General features: G+C 53.1%; 1 protein-coding gene across 1 annotated transcript; it reads right to left on the bottom strand.

The window, feature by feature from the left end:
• Nucleotides 1-4,099: 4,099 nt before the first annotated feature.
• Nucleotides 4,100-15,035, bottom strand: HPD (4-hydroxyphenylpyruvate dioxygenase). Its single transcript, XM_019467553.2, has 14 exons — nucleotides 14,956-15,035; nucleotides 14,812-14,838; nucleotides 14,105-14,167; nucleotides 13,645-13,749; nucleotides 13,023-13,065; nucleotides 12,743-12,825; nucleotides 11,694-11,783; nucleotides 10,568-10,671; nucleotides 10,065-10,142; nucleotides 9,342-9,504; nucleotides 9,137-9,208; nucleotides 6,957-7,079; nucleotides 4,521-4,637; nucleotides 4,100-4,440 (listed from the first exon to the last, which is right to left on the bottom strand). The coding sequence occupies exons 1-14, from the start codon at nucleotides 14,956-14,958 to the stop codon at nucleotides 4,330-4,332; spliced, it is 1,182 nt and encodes a 393-aa protein (XP_019323098.1). The 5' UTR covers nucleotides 14,959-15,035; the 3' UTR covers nucleotides 4,100-4,329.
• Between the last annotated feature and the right edge of the window lie 4,103 nt (nucleotides 15,036-19,138).

The following is a 19,138-nucleotide window of genomic DNA, read 5'->3' as shown; positions in this document are numbered from 1 at the left end:
CGCCGTCTCTCTTGCTCTCCTCTCTCCCTCTGCTCCTCCTCCTTCCTTTCTGATTAGGTACACCCTGCTCACACGGAGGTGGGCTGGCTGGGCTCTTGAGGTACAAGGAGCTAAGTGTGTGGTGTGGTCCAGTCGGACCAGTGGTTCTTAAACTCCAAGTCTGATAGGTGGATTCTGTGAACTGGGCCAAGTTATAGTCAGACCGGAACTTTTAATGCTTTGTCGGTTTGTTTGTTTTTCAGATTATTTATTTATTTTGAGAGAGAAAGCATGAGCCAGGGAGGAGCAGAAAGAGGGAGAGAGAGAATCCCAAGTAGGCTCCACACTGTCAGTGCAGAGCCCAATGCGGGGCTTGAACTCACGAACCTTGGGATCATGACCTGAGTCGAAATCAAGTCAGACGCTTGGCCAACTGAGTCACCCAGGCGCCCCAAGTTGTTTTGTGTGTGTGTGCGTGCGCGCGTGCGTGCGTGCGTGTGTGTGTTTGCTTTTTGTTTTTGTTTTGCGTTCAAGTTTTGTTTCTAGAACTTTAAAAATCTTAGGTATCTGACACTGCTAGAGGTTTGCAATTAGGAAACAAGCTCAAATATCCTATTGCCATCACTGGAAAAAATTGGAAAACTGGTAGGTATCTCAAAAATGTGGAATACTCCCTTTAAGGAGATAGCCCTCTAGTTTGCATTTGAGGGGAAAGGAACTAATAAAATAGTCCCAAGCTGAGCAGCATGAAGTGTAGCCAGTGTTATGGTATCCCAGATCTTCTGTGCCCCGTGGGTCTCAACCCTGCCTGATCCAGTGGTGGGGTAGCCCAGGGGCCCGTGGAGAGTTTGTTAGACGATATCCACTTACCTGGGAGAAGGACGGACGCAAAACCTCAACAGTAAGCAGCACGACTGAAAAAATGCCATACCTCACTCCTTACTAGAGAAATGCAAACTATACCACGAAATGGTCAATGTTGGCGAGCCCGGGGCAGGGGGCACTCGTGCACCGTTAGTGTAAACTTAAATTGCCGCAAACTTTAGGAGGAAAAATCATACAACCAGCTTCAAAGTGCACATAAACCTGCACAAATGTTCCACTGTCTGCAATTGCGCCTGAAAGCCACAAGCAGACAACAATATGTACAAGGATGTTCTTTGCAGCCTCACTCGTGAGCAGAAGAAACGAAGGCGGGGGAGGGGTCCTCGGTGGCGGGCTGTTTTTCGGAAATGTACATCCGGACAGGTGAGCACCACTGAAGGTGGCATTGGGGGGGGGGGGGGGAGGGGATGGAAAAGGCCGAGGGCAGAACTGAGCCAGGAAAGGAAAAGAGCACCTGCTGGCCATTCTTCTGTTCATTCACCGGCATCACTGAGCGCCTACTATGTGTCAGACAGTCCTCTAAGTGCTGGGGGTATAGGAGCGAAGAAAACACATTCCCTGTCTTTATGTGATTGTGTTCTTGTGAGTGATCCAAGCAGACATAAAGAATAAATGCTGTGGTGGTGTCTGGGTGGCTCAGTTAAGTGTCCAACTCTTGATTTCGGCTCAGATCACGATCTCGCAGTTTGTGAGTTCGAGCCCCACATTGGGTTCCACGCCGAGAGTGCAGAGCCTGCTTGGGATTCTCTCTCCCTGCCCCACCACCACTCCTTCTCTCTCTCTCTCCCTCTCTCTCAAGTAAACTTAAAATAAATGCCATGATAAAGGAGAAAAACAGCTACAGAAAGGGGAGATCAGTTGGGGCGGGGGGGATTTTAAATACAGTGGACACCTGGAGGGAGGGTATTCCAGGCAGAAGGAACCGTGAGTGGAAAGGTCCTGAGGCTAATGCTTCCTAGGGCATTTGGGGACCAGCAGATCTGTGGAGCTTCAGCTGAATGAAGGAAGGGGGAGTAGAGGTCTGGCCGGTACCCCACTGGGAAGAGGGGGGACCAATGCTGTAGGGCCTTGCAGGGCAGCCTGAGGACAACTCAGGGCATGTAGCTCAAGGCACAGAATGGAAACCCATCCAAATCTGAGTCTCCTTCATCTCTCCTCTTGCACCTGCCTCTCTTGCCATAATTTCCACCTTAGTCCATGGCACTTCTGTTCCTCCCCTCCACCCACCACTGCTGCGGATTGTTGCTAAACTCAAATCTGAAAAACCCTGGACTTCTTTTCCCTCCACTACCATGTGGGACAGTTCTCCTCCCTAATTCTTCAAATCCATTCACCTCTCTGCCTCTCAGTCCCATAGGACAAGTCCTTTCTTCTCTGGTCCCGCTGTGGGGACCAGGAAGGGAGTCCCAACTTGAGCCACCTCCATGCAGACCAGGGTGGAGTGGGGGAGGGGAGGTGCCAGGTAGACTTGGGCAAGACCCTTCACCCAGGCCCCTCTCTCAAAATAACAAGAGCAAACATATAGCCCCGGCACCACACCAGGCACTCTTTTAAAAGCCTGATACTAAACATACAGCAGTGCTAGGAGGTGGGTATTGTTTAAGATGAGAAAAATTGAGGCACTGAGAGGTCACGTAGCTTGCCCAAGGTCACAGAGCTAACACGTAGCCGATCTGGAGTGTGAGCCTGGGCAAACCCACTTCCTAGTCCGTGCTCAGCCGATGAGGGTCTGTTGGCCCATGTCCCGTCCAAGGAGGCATGCACCACTTGGCACTAGTTGATAATTGCGTAGGAAGGCAAGCCCAGAACTGCCTAGTTGTTCCGAGAAGAAACAGAATCCTAGAATTTGTATGTGAAATAATCCTACTTTCCGAAATGATTCAAATTTGTTTAAAACTATACAGACAGGGGCATCTGGGTGGTTCCATCAGTTGAGCATCCGATTCTTAATTTCAGCTCAGAGTCATGATCCCAGAGTCATCTAGCCCCACATTGGGCTCCACGTTGAGTGTGGAGCCTACTTGAGATTCTCTCTCTCGCTCTTTCTTGCTCTCTCTCTCTCTCTGCCCCTCTCCCCACTCGAGTGCACTCTCTCTCTCTACAATAAAAAATTGAGAAAATGTATAACTATACAGACAAAATAAAATACGTCTGTGAGCCAGATTTGGCCCATGAGCCACCATTTTGTAAACTTCTGAGATACAGAATTTCTCCGCTTTGCATAAGCCACAGGAAAATAGAGGGAGGATAGTTTTTAACTAGCAGCATGGGCCTGGGGCTGCCATTGTTCCTCTGGCTTCTCACTGTTGTTCTTTTCATTTCTGAAGTTCATGATCCCAGAAGCCCTGACTTCTATCATCTTCCTTTCTCTGGTTTTTATTTTCTCTCTCTCTCTTTTAAATATTTATTTATTTGTGGGGAAAGCGCAAGCAGGGGAGGGGCAAGGAGAGGGGGACAGAGGATCTGAAGCTGGGCTCTGCGCTGACAGGCTGACAGCAGCGAGCCGGATGTGGGGCTCGAACTCCTGAACTGGGAGATCATGCCCTGAGCCAAAGTCAGGTGCTCAACCAACTGAGCTACCCAGGTGCTCCTCCTTTCTCTGGTTTTTAAAACCAGAGGGCAGAAGCTGAGGGGCTCCGATCCTTCCCACCTGCTTTACTTCTCCGGCTGGGAACCATGTCTCTAGGTTGCTGAGCGGGAGTCCCTTGGCTAACATCCTCCTCTCTCTGAGGTCCGTAAGTTTGGGCACAGGGCAGGAAACCTGGGATAGAGATCGTAAAGCCATCAGATAGGACGCTGTCCAGCGCGGTTTCACCTCAAGGCCTCCACCCTTGTTTTTCCCTCTCCCTGGAATGCTCTTTCCCCAGATTTCCCCATGGCTGGCTCCCAAATGTCACCTCTCCAGAGGGGCTTTCTCTCTGTTGAAATTAGTACCCCCTCCCAGCTTTACCTCTGCTCAATCTCATCATCACCCGCTTTATCTTCATAGTATTTACCACTCTATGAAATGATACTGTCTTCCCCTCTAGAGTGTCAGCCCTCTGCCCTCCTCGGTTCCAGAATTCTCCCTGGCCGGCACGGTCTCTCTTAGCAAAACGCTTGCACCGTGCCTTCCTCGCTCGCTCTGGGCTGCGAAGCTAGAACGCAGACGCCTCCGGCAGTGCTGACGCCCTGAGCACCCCCTGCAGGCCAAAGGGCGTCACTGCTCCAGCCAGGCACAAACACCACGACCCCGCACGGGACCCGTGTCCGCTTTATTCCGAGGGCGGGACCAAGGAGCTGCCCCACCGAGGGGGGCGGGGTCAGAGCCTGGTGCTTCGGCTTGGTGGGCGGGGCCTAAGGGAGTGGCCAGTAAGGAGGGCTTGCAGTTCAGGGTACGTGGTGGGGTGGGCGTGTTCCAGGTCTGGGGGCGTGGCCCACCGGGCGCCCGCAGGTGGGCGGGGCCTCGCTAGGTCCACCCGCGGCCTACATGCCCGGCACTATCCCGTTGTTTTCTAAGTCGGTAAGGTTGCCCCGCAGGTTCTGCTCCTCTTCGAAAGCCTTGAACAGTGAGTTGAAGTTGCCGGCTCCAAAACCCTGGAGCGGGAGAGAGAAGGTGAGCTGCGGGCCCAGAAAGCCAGCCATGCTACCCTGCATGCTCCCGAGGGCTGTGGTACCTGGTGGTTGTGGCGCTGGATGACTTCCAGGAAGAGCGTGGGACGATCCTGCACGGGCTTGGTGAAGATCTGCAAGAGGTAGCCTTTCTCATCGTAGTCTACCAGGATTTTCAGCTCCTAGGTAGGAGACAGGGGGCAGGGTTAGGGGGGCGGCTGGCTCACCCGTCTAACGTGGCACGTGGGGTCTTTAGAAAGTCCCTAAGGGGATGCCTGGGTGGCTCAGTGGGATAAGCGTCTGACTTGATTTCTGCTCAGGGCATGACCTCATGGTTTGTAGGATCGAGCCCGCCTCCGGGCCTGAGCTGATAGCACAGAGCCTGCTTGGGATTCTCTCTCTCCCTGTCTCCCTCCTCCTCCCCACCTCTCTCTCGGTCCCTCTCTTTCTCTCAAAGTAAATAAACATTTAAAAAATAAAAACTAAAAAAAGAAAGTCCATAAGAGCTCCTGCACCTGAAAGCCAAGAAAAGACCCCATTCTCCCGCTGTTCCAGACACTTCCAAATAGATCTCTAAATTGTCCTGTTACCACCCACCTGCCTCAGTCCCTATGCCAGCCACCATCAAGGCTGTCCTGGACCTCTACACAGGTCACCTCTACACCTCACCTCTACACAGGTCCCCATGTTTCCCTCTTGCCTTCTTGCAATCCATCCTCCCCACAGACATCCAAGGGATCTTTCAAAAATCAGATGGTGTCAGGGCGCCTGGGTGGCTCAGTCGGCTAGGCAACCAACTTCAGCTCAGGTCATAATCTTCACAATTTATGGGTTCCCAGCCCTGCGTCTGGCTCTGTGCTGACAGTGTGGAGCCTGAAGCTTGCTGTGTCTCCCTCTCTCTCTGGCCCTCCCCTGCTCATGCTGTGTGTGTCTCTCCCTCCCAAAAATAAATAGGGGCGCCTGGGTGGCTCAGTCGGTTAAGCGTCCGACTTCGGCTCAGGTCACGATCTCGCGGTCCGCGGGTTCGAGCCCCGCGTCGGACTCTGGGCTGATGGCTCAGAGCCTGGAGCCTGCTTCCGATTCTGTGTTTCCCTCTCTCTCTGCCCCTCCCCTGTTCATGCTCTGTCTCTCTCTGTCTGAAAAATGAATAAACGTTAAAAAAAAAAATTAAAAAAAATAAATAAACATAAAAAATAATTTAAAAAATTGGATGGTGTCATTCCCCTGTTTAAAATCCTCCAGTGGAAATCAGAACTCTCATATGTTGCTTGGTGGGAATGTAAAATAGTGCAGCCTTTATGGAAAACTGCAGATTCCTCAGAAGGTTAAACATAGGGTTACCGTATAACCCAGCAATTTCAGTCCTAGGTATAAACCCAAGAGAATGAAAAACATGTCCACACAAAAATTTGTATGAGAATGATTACAGCAGCATTACTTACAATGGCCCCAAAGTGGAAACATGCCCATGTCCATCAACTGATGAACAGATAAGAAAAATGTGATATATCCATATAATGGACTACGATTCAGCCACGAAAAGGCAGAAGCACTGACACCTGCTACCACACAGATGAACCCTGAAAACATAACGCTGAGTGAAAGAAGCCAGACACAAAAGATCACATATTGTACGATGCCATTTATATGACATGTCCAGAAGAGGCAAATCCAGTGAGACAGAAGATGGGTGAGTGCTTGCCTAGGGCTGCAGGGAGGAAGGTGATGAGGGGTGTGAGGTTTCTTTTTAGGGTGATGAAAAACGCCCTGAAATTGATTTTGATGATAGCTACACAACGTAGTGGGTAGTTAAAAAACCACTGAATTGTATACTTTTAAAGAGTGCCTTATATGTTATGTGACCTATATATGGATAAGGCTGTTAAAAACAAACCAAACAAACAAACACAAAAACAAACAAACAAACAAACAAACAAAACCCCCAAACCCTCCATTGGTTTCTGGCCATAGAAGAGCAAGATCCAAACTCCTAAAGAATCTACAAGAGGAATCAGCCCCAGCCAACCTCTATGACCTAGGCCAGTCCTCAAACACTTCCTTTCATCCATTCTTGCCTTATTTCCATGCCTCAGACACTTGGAACTTGCTCCTGACTCACGACCTCTGTGCTTGCTCTTCCCCTAGCCCTTCACACAGCCATCTCCTGCTTATTGTTTCGAGTTCACTGAAATGTCACCTCCTCAGAGAGGCCCTCCTAGATCACCTCTGGTGCAGTAGCCCCAGATCATTCTCTGTCGTAGCCTGTTTTAACTTTCTACACAGCACCGACTCTCTCTCTGATGGTGTTTGTGTTACTACTTGTTTGTTATCTGTCTCCCCGCTAGACTGCAAGTCCCATGGTGGCAGGGACCCAGTCTGGTTTTCCTCTTGTGTCCCAGTGCCTGATGCAGGGTAGAGGCTTAGACAATATTTGGGAGGCAAGATGAAACTCAGGGCTCATTCTCCCCATCTCAAACTCAAGGATCCTGCACTCGCCTCACCTCCAGGACATCAATGTTCTCCTTCACTCGGATCTTGGCAGACTTGAGCTTCTCCCGCAGTTGTTTGTAGTATGTTGATGGAACACCCAAGAACTCCATGCCTCTCTCTCTCAAGTGGCGAATCTGTCTCAGAGTAGGGTCAAGGTCAGTCTCCTCTCTGCATGCTCAACACCCCTAGCCAGGAGGAGGCAGAGTCCCTATCCTAGCTTCCCCTACCTGCCAGGATGCATCCCTGTGACCTCATGTCCCTCCTCTTCTGGACCTTGTGGGCCCCATTAGAACCACAGCAATTGCAGGGCACCTGGGTGACTCAGTCGGTTGAGAGCCCGACTTCAGCCCATGTCATGATCTCACGGTTTGTGGGTTCGAGCCCCGCGTTGGGCTCTGTGCCGACAGCTCAGAGCCGGAGGCTGCTTCGGATTCTCTGTCTCCCTCTCTGCCCCTCCCCTGCTCACACTCTGTTTCTCTCTCTCTCTCAAAAATAAATAAACATTAAAAAAACTTGTTAAAAAAGAACAGCAATCACTAACATGGAATTCTCATTATGTATCTATCTCAAGCACTTTCTGTGTGTTGCCTCATTATGTCCACGCAGTAAGTTTTTGAGGTATCCAAACAATTATCCCTATTTCATAGCTGGGGACACTGAGGCATTGAGAGATTAAATATCTATTCTCAACGTAGTAGTCAGAGTGATTTTATTAAAAAATACAAGTTAGGAGGTGCCTGGGTGGCTTAGTTGGTTGAGCATCCGACTTCGGCTCAGGTCATGATCTCACGGGTGATGAGTTTGAGCCCCGTGTCAGGCTCTGTGCTGACAGCTCAGCGCCTGGAGCCTGCTTCGGATTCTGTGTCTCCCTCTCTCTCTGACCTTCCCCTGCTCACACTCTGTCTCTCTCTCTCAAAAATAAAATAAAATAAAATAAAATAAAATAAAATAGTAAAATAAACTTTAAAAAAATTAAAAAATACAAGTTAGGGGTGCCTAGGTGGCTGTCGGTTAAGCTTCTAACTCTTGATTTCATCTCAGGTCATGCTCTCACGGTTCATGAGATCAAGCCCCACATCGGGGCTTGGGATTCCCTGCTTGGGATTCTGTCTCTGTCTCTGTCCCTTTTCTGCTCATGCTCTCTCTCTCTCTCTCAAAATAAATAAATAAATAACTTAAAAAAATAAAAAAATAAAAATACAGGTGAAATCATGTCACTTCTCTGCTTACCTCACAGTGATGTCCTCAGAGTCAAGTTCAAAGCCCTCACCGTCTGCCCTCAATTCCACCTTCTGACCTCATCTCCTACCTCCTCTCCCTTGCCCATTCTGTTCTAGCCGCGCTGATCTCCTGGCTGTGCCTTCAACCTTCCTCTGCCCTGCTTGTCCCTTCTGCTTGGGGCACGTTTCCCAGGTGTCCACAGGCTTCCCTTCTTGCAAGCCTACGTTCTCAGATGCCTCCTTCTCAATGTGGCCTTTCACGACCGTCCTATTAAATGTGCACTCTCACCATCTAATATATGTATTTTACTTGTTGCCTCCATAAGGGCAGAGACTATTGTTTTGTTGACTGAGGTATCCTAAGTACCTAAAAGGGTGCTTGGCATATAATAGGTGCCCAGTACACATCTATTGGATGGGTGAATGAATGAACAAATGAACAAAGTTGCCAGGGTCATACAGTGAACTCCCGGTTAGGCCAGGATGGAATGGGGCCGTTCAGGCTCCTGTCCACTCTGATGTACTGCCACGTAGGGAATAGGTAGGACCCAGTCTCCCCAAGGGCTGGTGCCACAGACTCAGCACATTTAATTTGGCTCAAAGGACCTAATCCACCTTGTAGCCTAATATCTTCATTTTCAAGGTGAGGCAACTGAAGCCCAGAGAGGGGGTTGAATCCCCCAGGGACACACAGCAAGTCACTTGCAGAACTAAGACTAGAATCCAGGCTTCCTCTTACTCTGGCACCTGCTACTTTTAAAGCCAGCAGAGAAACTGTTCTGCAGAGAACCTGAACTCTCTGGGGTGGGAATGTGCCTGCACGTGAGTGGCAGCAATCAGTCAGGGAGCCGGGCCAGCCATCTGGGCCGGGGAAGACGCCCTAGGATTGCTACTACCCGCCCCCCGTGCTCTCCTCCATTTTGCAGAGATTGGCTCTGGAGCTGAATTAGGACCAGGAATGAGCTTCTAACCGCTGTGATGATGTCTTGGGTCTTGAGAGCAATGTGCTGGACCCCAGGGCCCCCATTATAGTCCACGTACTCCTGTGGGAGGAAACAAGGAAAACACTGTCATTGGCCCCTGTCACCCACACCCCAGCCCCTGCAAGAGCCTGGAGACCTCTTTCCTGCTTTCTTTTCCCCCAACCAGGCCCCCGGGGTCCAGGGAAGGCCCCACCTGGATCTGGGACTTCTTCTTGCCCGGTGCTGGCTCATTAATGGGCATCTTGATGGACTCCTCATAATTGGCCACCACGATGGAGCGCAGAGAGCTGTATTCTGTGTGCACCTGTGTGTCGTCCACAGACCAGAAACGATGGAACTGCAGATTCTTCAGGTACCTGCGGGGTGGCATAAGGACCCAGTGGCTCTGAGCGCCAGCCGGGGACTGGCTCCCTGTCTCTATTTCCACCTTCCAGAATACCCCCCGCCCCGCCCCGAGCAGGCTCCAAAAAGGAACCACCGTTCACTTACATCATATACATCATAGACCTGTACCTTTATCATGACAATTTTCTTTCGGATGCAAATGAAGTGTCTTGTAACAACACCCGTGTAGTATGGCAAAGGTCCAACAGATAGAGGTGCTTTGAGAAGGGCACTTGCTCCTAATTTGCACAAGGGCACTGTTTGGGGAGTGACAGACTGCCTCCGGGTCTCCCAGGACTGTGACCCCCTCTGTGCCGAGGTTCCCCAAGGTTCGTCAGAGAGACCTTTCCATCACTTTGAGCCTCAAAGCCCCTGGACTCCACGGTGATGGTTTTACAGGGAGAAGATGCCTCGGTGACATAAGGCTAGGCTCCCGCGCCCTTGTGGCCCCATTTCCCACGTTAGTGTCTTGAGGCAAGAACCGGGGGGCGGGCCTGACTCCTTTGCGCGGAGGGGTTGGGCCGGGACTCACCAGTCTGAGGCAGACTCCATCTCCTGATCAGGCTGGTTTCCCACAATGTGGTCGATAATCTCCAGACTGCAGCTGGGCCTGGGGGAAGGAAGCCGTTAGGCGGTGAGGATGGGGCTATTTCCTCAGTCTCCCCGTTCCCGCTGTAATAGCTCGCTGTGACATAGGACTACCAGAGGCGGCCGTTCGTGTCAGCTCACACACTCTTACTAGCCCCATTTGACAAACGGGGAACTGAGGCAGAGGGAAACGAAGTAACTGCTGAGGTTAAATGGCTATAAAATGACAGAGCCAGGGTTTGAACCCAGGCAGTTACGTCCAGAGCCTATGTTCTTAGCCTCTGTGCTACCCCTTCAAGCCACCCTTGGGGACCCTCGGGAGTTCCCCGGCAGGCTCCCAGATGCTCTGTCTCCTCAGAGAAGCCCCGTCTGCATGGAGGATCAGGGAAGTGCTTTCCACCACCACCCCTTTTCTACTCCCCTCTCCCGGGCCTGAGGCGTACGCACAGCTTGGAAAGTAGGGGGTCCACGAATGCTGGGGCCTCGAATCCAGGCAAGAACCGGCCGGTATAGTTCATCTTTTCCACCAGGGTGTGTGTCGTGTCCCCGTACTATGGGTGGAAAACAGCCCAGCTTGGCCCCTGAGCCCTCATCCCCACTGAGGCTGGGCCACACGTCACGATGCCAACACAGCTCCCACCCGGGTCTGACCCCAGCTCAAGATGGTCACCTCCCCCTTTCTGAAACGAATTGCCACGTGCCATGTGTTCAGGACTTTAAGGGTCTGCCTGCCACACACCCCCCCCACCTCCCCGCCCCCTGGGCCCAGGATCTGTGAGGGCAAGGCCGAGGTTTGGCTCATCATGGTATCCTCAGCACCTAGGGCAGTGCCTGGCAAGTAGTAGGGGCTCAAGAAAAATGTGTTGGCTAAGTGAGAATGATGAGGGCATTGGATCAAATTGTACCCAAGGGTTCTTTCAGTCATCTTAACGATCTTTAAGCTGCATTTAACCTTGAGGTGATGGGACCTGTGATTGTCTCTGTACGACAGTAACACAGCCTTGGAAATCTTTGCTGAGTGTCTGCGACATGCCAGGCACTGTTGTTCGAAATGCTGTGCACAAATGAGCTCATCTGAGCCTCGCAATGACCCTGGCCGGGGTTATAGTTGAAGACACTGGAGGCACAGAAGAGTTAAGTAGCCTGTCGCGCGTCACACACGCGGTCCAGCTGCAGGCCCTGCAGCCCGAGTCACAGAGAGGTGGCGTGCTTTGTCCAAAGTCACACAGCTGGAAGAGGGCGGGGCTTCCCCAGACCCCACTCACCCCCTTCTGCAGAGCCCCTGCCTTTCGTTTACATCCCATTGTCATCACTGCCATCCCCCTCCCTACCCCGCAGGGGAGGAAGGGAAGCTGGGGGGGGGGGGGGACCGGTTGCTCCCATGAGCCGCTGCACCCTGGCCAAGCCTTGCAGGCAGTCAGACTTGAGGGAGAACGTCTGCGTCGAGGCACAAGGGCGGGAGGGTAGGATGGAGCGGGGGGGGGGGGGGGGGGGGCGCGAGGATGGTGTGGGGAATCCTGGCATCTCAGGGGAGCGGACAGCAGGAGGGGTAGGGGCACCGAAGTTAACTCACCGTCTGCAGCACAGCCAATTTCACCTTCCCGAATTTATCTTGCTCTATCCAGGGCTCCCGCACGATTTTGGCGCCCCGTTCCCGGGCTTTCTGCAGAGGAGATGGGTCAGGGAGGCGGTTAAGTGCTGGACCCTCCCGGAGCCCTTGCCGGCTCCCCCTCGGTCCAGCCTCTGCGGGACTTCCCCACCTCGTCCTGCCACGGGCTCCTCCGGTTTTTCCAGCCCCGGGCGGGAACTACAGCCAGCTTCAGCTACCGCCCTTGACACCCAAGCCTTGTGCCCGTCTGGCAAATAGGGAAACTGAGACCCGGGCCCAGGGTCGGGGCTACGAGAGACAAACCAGGTGGGGGTGGGAGCGTGTCCCATCTGCACTACCCCACTCTGTGGCCCTTCCCCCTCTCCAGTCCTCAGCTTCCCCATCTGTAAAACAGGTGGTTGGATAGGAAGAATCCGACGGGCATTTATCGAGCACCTGTGTCAGACCCTTGCCAGGCACCCTTACGTGCACGACTCCTGCATTCATTTAGCAAAACCTGACTGCATAGCTGTGCTTCTCACACGTCAGGCATCAGTGAAGCTAGTAACCTCTTCCACCCTCAAAGCAACATTACAGGAAAGGTACTGCGATTGTCTCCGTTTTATGGTTGAGGAAACAGAGGCTCAGAGAAGTTAAGTCACTTGCCCAAAGTCTCACAGATAATAAGATTCAGACCCGGGCGATTCAGACCCGGGCAGTCTGGCTCTGGAGTCTATGCTCTGAACCTCCAAGCTGCTTCTCGAACAGGGTGTTTGGTTCGGAGTCGCGCGCGAGAAGTCGTAATTATGATCTCATTTCCTCGGGGTAGACCTCAGTGAGGTAGGTGCTCTGAGTGTCCCCGTTTTACAGATGTGGAAACTGAGGCTCAGAGAGACGACATGCAGCTGGCAAGGTGGAGCTCAGGTGTGCGTCACAGCGGTGTCTGGGGTTGTCACCCCAACGCGGCAGGTCCTCCGGCCCTGACCTACAGGGGACCCTGTGACAGACCGAGGGCAGCCCAGAAGCCGTCTCACCTGCACGATGTAGTCACAGTCTTCCACCTCAAATGCGATGTCCTTCACTCCATCGCCGTGTTTTACCAGGTGGTCGCCCATCTCTGTGGCCGGTAGGGGAGGTCGTGGCGCTAGAGCCATGGCCCCCTCCCCCCTCCCCTCTACTGTCAGTCCCGGGGTTCCATCTCCTTCTAGGCTGGGGAACCCTCCCTGAACTGGACCCACTCCTTTGTTCCTTACCCTTCCCCCACAATAGCTTGTCTTCACCCCCTGGTACCCTGAGCCCCCGGGGCCTCCTTACCTTTGTTCCAGGGGTTGAGGGCCGAGGAGAAGACAAACACGATCTAAGAACACAGAGGAGAAAGGAGGGGTAGCTGGTGGCTCAGGAGAGCACCTGGCGATGTATTCCCATCCCCTCCTCCCTGCCCACCTGGGAGACACCCCAGGACCACATCACCCCTCCCAGCCGGGCAGGATTCCTTAACCCTGGGTTCCAGCTCCGTCTCTGCCTTAGCTTCTCCCTGAGATGAGCTCTTGGCTCTGGCCCCCCCAGGGGAGGGAATCCCCAGGGGTCCCGGGGACCAGGGCACTGCTCGGACTTTCAGTTCTGATGTCTGAGGCCTCTGCCAACTTATCAGGAACATCTGTGAGGCCAGCGTTGGGCCAGGCCAAGGAGATGACACTAACGTCCGTGTTGCAAGTTGTACAAAGGTGCCCGTGGAGGGGAGAGTGGGGGCTCTCAGCCCACGTTCCCTTAGCTCCACCAGACGTCCCGGGAGAGAACCGGGTCGGCCTGGGGAAAGGGCCTCCTGGTCTACTTCACCCAGAGGCACCAGAGCCCTAAGGAGACTCAGAGACCAGCAGGGGCAGAGAAGGCAAGTGGGAGCCTCCTGGGTGAGTGGGGTCCTGGGGTGGCGACTCACCTTGCCTTGCTTGATCACGTGGCTGACCACCTCCCGGGAACCGGTCTCCAGGCCCTTGTAGGCCAGGGGTTCAAAGCCCATCTTGTTACAGTAGAATGACGCAGCCTAAATCACAGAGTTGCAGCCGGGTTCCTGAGGGCCAGCCTGGGGGGCCCCCAGCTGAGAGCCTCCAGTCCCCCTAAGACTGTCTGCCCTGTGGCCCCAGGCACAGAGTCCGTCCTGCGAAGAAAGGCCACTGCCTGGCCCATTCTGATGTCAGATAAGTTTCCTGCTGGGGTCTGAGGCCCTGATTGTGTAATTAGGATCCAAAGAGTGTCTGTCTTTCCTGGGATGGTCCCAACACTGGCCCTGATCCTCCCCACCCAGGGGCCAATCACAGGCCCTACTGGAGGCCCGCCCTTGTCCAGGAGGCTCTCTTGCCTGCCCTCTGCCCTCTCCAGTTCCCGGCCCCAGCTTTTACCTGCTTGGCATTGCCAACCCAGAAGGTCACGGAGTGGAAATGGAGGAATCGGCCCCTCGCAGGCTGCAGAAGGAGAGAAGGGGAGAAGCTAAGTCTCTGGAGGTGGGTCTAGAAAAGCGCGGATGGAGAGGTGTCGTCTAATCACTTTCCTTGTGCCGGCCTTCATTCCAGAACCGAGAAACCAAACACCCTGCGGCCTTGCCAAGCCTCAAGAGACGTTTCTCACGTAGAGACTGGTAGAGATTGAGCTCCTGGGGGTTAGGATCAGAAAGCCCCCACAGGAGCCCTGCCCAGGTCTCCCAGAGGGGAGCTGCCGTTTGCTACAGCCACACGGGTTTAAAGTTAAACCTTAGAAAGAACTTCCAGGGCTGGCTGGCTGGCTCAGTCAGAAAAGCATATGACTCTTGATCTCAGGGTCATAAATTTGAGCCCCATGTCAGGGGAGAGATTATATTAAAAAAAAAAAAAAAAACTAGAAAGAACTTCTAGACAGGATTAATAGATTGGTAGAAATTTAAGAAGAAGAGGTAAAATTTTTCTTAGCAGGGCCAGGCTGAGTCCTGCTAAATCTTTGGGGGACGGGGACGGGCAGAGATGAACCTGAGCAAGCAACTTGGACGTCACACACCCACCGAAGTTCCCTTCCTGCTCTTTGCTGACATCCCAGTCTCCCGGGGCCCTGACCCCACATCTCCCCTCCTGCTTACCTTCTCTCCTTTGTTGCTGTAAGTTGTCTGAGGAGAAAGAAAAGGACAGTAAGACTCGGAGGCTCAGATACAAGGCACGTGTCTGGAAGTCTCACCGCAGATGTCACCAGGGGGAGGCTGCCATCGCCGCCGGCAGGCACTTACCATGATTAATCGAGGTCAAACTTCCTGCTCTAAGACTGAGACAAGAGGCCAGTGGAGTGCTGTTCACAAGTATTTAACTCCGAACAGGTCCCGCCCCTGGGCTCCTGGCCTTCCTAGGGGTGGGCGGGAGCTGATCCCAGTGCTGGAAGCACCTAGGCCTGGGAGCCTCTGATCTAGCCGCAGCCTCATTGGACAGGGTGATGCTGTCGGGCCCAGAGAAGGGGTGTGACCCCCAAGGCCAATAGCCAGCAGCGCAGGGCCACGGCAAAGAGCCAAGGGCACACTCCAGTACCCCAGGCTGGGACTGTTTTCTCTGTCCATCAGAATAGAAAGCTCAGAAGTCAAGGCCAGATGGAGTGCAGTGGTCGCTCCAGAATTCTCGTTTAGGGAGAATTTGAGGGGGGATAGGGGCTGGTCTTGAAGCCCTGAGTGCATAGCGAGTGCGTGGTTTATAATTAGGTAAAAGGGCCATACTCCATGGTGGTTAGAGGCATGGGTATGGGGTTTGGATCCTGGCCCTGCTACAAACTATGTAACTGGGGAAAGTCATGGAACCCCTCTGAGCCTCAGTCTCCCCGTGTGTAAAATGGAAGCCATAATAGTGTGGTTGGGATTAAGTGAGATAAAGCATAAGTTTTTGGAATAGCGCCTGGCGCGCGGAAAGGTCACTTGTTAACGCTGGTCATGATTACTTATGTTCCTTTAGGGCTCTCGGCAACTGATGGAGAATAGGGGTCCTTGGCGTTGCCACAGCCTGAGTATTGGGAAAGAGGTTATGGTCCTGCCCCTGCCCCAGGTTCGCAATATCTGCAGACTGGTGGGAAGGTGGAGCTAATGGCTCTCGGAGGAGGAATGCCAGGACCCTCCTAAGCAGCCCCACGCCCGGGTCCTCAGGTCTCAGGTCTCAGGTCTCACTTTCCTGAAAGATGGAATGGTGGCTGCTGGCCAGCCATGGCATTCACCTGAGGGTCCCAGGACAGCCTGCCGCCTCTCGTTCCACCCCAGTCCCCAGAACCTCTGTTGCTGAGCCATCCTTCCCTTTTCTCGGGGAACTTACTTTTCAACTATCCTCATTGCCTGGAAACTTTTTCTAGTCTCTCATGCTTACGGTGTTGGCTCATGACTGTGTTATGACCCCCTACCCTCTTGCATTTGGGCTCCCCAAATGTCCTGCATCAAGCCTTTTTTGCCCCTCTTTCTTTTGTTTTGTTTTGTTTTCTTTTTTTAAGTTTATTTTTGACAGAGAGAGAGAGAGAGAGAGAGAGACAAAGCATGCGTGGGGGAGGGGCAGAGAGAGAGAGGGAGACACAGAATCTGAAACAGGCTCCAGGCTCTGAGCTGTCAACACAGAGCCCGATGTGGGGCTCGAACTCACGGACCGCAAGATCGTGACTTGAGCCGAAGTCCGACGCTCAACCAACTGAGCCACCCAGGAGCCCCCCTCTTTTTCTTTTCAGTATGTAAAAACAAATCAGCGTGAGTGGTAATGCCTTTAAGGATCACTTGATCCAACATTAGCATATTTCAGGTGAGACAAACTAACAGTAAGAAAGTGCTGGAGGCTACTCTCCTCTTTCCTTCTTCCCTCCCATGCCTTTCTCTCCTCACCAGGGAGCAGAGAGTGGCTTGTGCCAGGGAGGACACCCCCTTCCGCCTTCCTCAGCAAACCCTATCAGCTCCCCCCTCCCAAAGGGCTGTTCTCAAGTTGCCACCTTCTCCAGGAAGCCCTCTAAGAACTCACCAGACCCAGGTCTGAGGTTTAGCTAAGCCCTGCCACGGGTCAGCCTTAGCCAGCAGCCCTGAGGTGGGGTCCAGGACAATTAGAGAACTTTTCCAAGTCATGCAGTTAGCAAGGGGCACGGTACAGCTGGAATATGAAATGGGTTATTCTGACGCCACAGCCTACACTTTTTTCTTTTAATTAAAAAAAATGTTTTAATGTTTATTTATTTTTGAGAGAGAGACAGACAGACAGAGCATGAGTGGGGGAGGAGCAGAGAGAGAGGGAGACACAGAATCTGAAGCGGGCTCTGGGCTCCGAGCTGTCAACATAGAGCCTGATGCAGGGCTTGAACCCACAAACTGCCAAATCGTGACCTGAGCTGAAGTCAGACGCTTAACCAACTGAGCCACCCATGGGCCCCTCAAAGCCTGCACTTTTAATTCCTGCATTGCCTTCTATACAAATAGGAGATGTTGGTATTCCCACTAGAAGGATGGGGAAACTGAAGCCCAGAGAAGGAACACGTGTCTGCAAGGTCTCAGAGCTGGTAGGAATAGGGATCTAGGGTGCCTGGGTGGCTCAGTCGGTTAAGCATCCGACTTCTGCTCAGGACATGATCTCGCGGTTTGTGAGTTCAAGACCCTCATGGGGTTCCCTACTGTCAACACGGAGCCTGCTATGGATCCTCTGTCCCCTTCTCTCTCTGCCCCGCCCCCCTATTGTGCTCTCTCTCACTCTCTTCAAAAATAAAATAAACACTTAAAAAATTAAAAAAAAAAAAAAAAAAAAGAATAGAGATCCAAACCCTGGCCTATTTGCTTCTGGGACTGGATCTCATTCCACCAGTCCAGACATCATTTCCCAACTTCTCTCTTCTGTTTTCTGGGCAAGTCTGGAGACTGGCGAGGTGATCCTACCTCCTTGTTCTGCCCCTCCTGGGGGTGCCTTGCCAGCCTGCCCCCAGTGTCTACCTCAGCCCTCTGGGTCTAGGTTTCTAATTGAGAAAAATGGTGTGGAGGGAGCCCAGAGTGGAGCTCACAGGCCAGAAGTTTCCACCAAGGGAGAAGGGCCTCAGTGCAGCCCTCTCGGCCCCCCAGCCGAGGCGGAACATCCTGTCCCCGTGTGCGGAGTGGCCAACTGGAACCTCTACTCCTGGAGCTTGGCCTGACTGGTGTCCTAGGCACAAGTCAATGTTTACCAGATCAAGGGAGCAGATTATCAGCAGCAGAGGGCTGGAGGCAGATGTCTGGCTCAGCTGGCCAGGGCTGGTGGCTTTGTCCTACCCTCTGGACTTTGCCTCCAGAAACACTGTGGATCTCAGTCACACTCTGGATATACTACTAGGTGCCTCTTTCAGCTGCACGCAGGGGCTGGGGAGGGAGAGCCCACAGGGCTCAGTCTCTGTAGCCCCCACGTTCCCTCCCAGACTCTCCTTCGCAGGCTGGGCCCAGTTGGATAACGCATCAGCAGTGGCTGGGTTATGGCTGTCTCTGCTCTTTGTTTCTGAGTTGTCTCCTTCTGCCCAATATGAGCTGGGAGCTGGGTTCTAGAAGCCTCGCTCATGGAGTCTTCTCTCCGGAGGGACTATGAAGGCTCATCTTCCACTATGCCCTGGTGTGCAGAAAAGAGTAAACCCAGCAGGCTTGAGGAGAGAGGCCGGCTTTCACGGTTGAGCCTTGGTTGGCACTGAGAAACTTGAAATTCAGGAAGGTCCCCACCATCCCCAGAAATGATCAGAGTAGTTCCTTGTGTGTAAACTGTTTGCATAAGCCATGTGCTTTACAGCAAACACCTGCTTTCTTTCTGGGAGTCTGGGATTTTGGTTTGTGCTGTGGAGCGGGGCGCCCGTATGACCGGCCCCCAGTAAAAACCCTGGTGTCCGAGGCTCAGGCAAGGTTCCTTTGTAGACAACATTTCACAAACCCCTTGCTGGAGGAAAGCAGTGTATCCCATGGGACACCCCCACCCCGCCCCGGGAGAGGACCCTTGGCAGCTTGTACCTGGTTTCCTCTGGACTCCAACTACGTGCCTTTTCCCTGGGCTGGTTTGGCCCTGTGTCCTTTGGCTGTAATACATCTGAGGCATGGGTATGGCCATAGGCTGGGGCCTGTACTCTTCCTAGCACGTTAACAAACCTGGTGGTGGCCTTGGGAACCCCCAACCCGTGCTGGCGGCCATAGGACGTGCTCGATGGATCCTGACTCAAGTGGAATGCGGTACAAGCATTGTCTGGGGAAAGGAAGGGTGAAGGAAAAGGGACATCCTTGCTAAGATATGAGCATGAGATTCCTAGCTGTATAAGCACTGGCTGTCTTCTTCCTTTGTGACCGTGACCCAGGCGGCCTTGGCCCTGAGCTCTTTTCTGAAGCCCTTGCTGAGTGCTCGGTACCTGCCCAGGGGCCCTGGGGTGGCCTGCATGGCCTCCCGGAACGGTCAGCCATCCTTTGGTGCGTGGGTGGC

The sequence above is a fragment of the Panthera pardus genome, unplaced genomic scaffold (genome assembly GCF_024362965.1).
Source record: "Panthera pardus isolate Hobbes unplaced genomic scaffold, ASM2436296v1 HiC_scaffold_15, whole genome shotgun sequence".
Lineage (NCBI taxonomy): Eukaryota > Metazoa > Chordata > Mammalia > Carnivora > Felidae > Panthera > Panthera pardus.
Note: the sequence above shows the minus strand (reverse complement) of the source record. Positions and strands in the feature narration are given on the sequence as shown.

Bases quoted from the DNA above. Each gene is read 5' to 3' on its own strand.
- HPD (XM_019467553.2), bottom strand. The intron at 14,168-14,811 runs GTAAGCAGGAGG...CTCCTTCTGCAG, and splicing joins ACAGCAACAAAGGAGAGAAG to CCTGCGAGGGGCCGATTCCT. The intron at 9,209-9,341 runs GTGGGGCCTTCC...TTCCTCCCACAG, and splicing joins AGAAGAAGTCCCAGATCCAG to GAGTACGTGGACTATAATGG.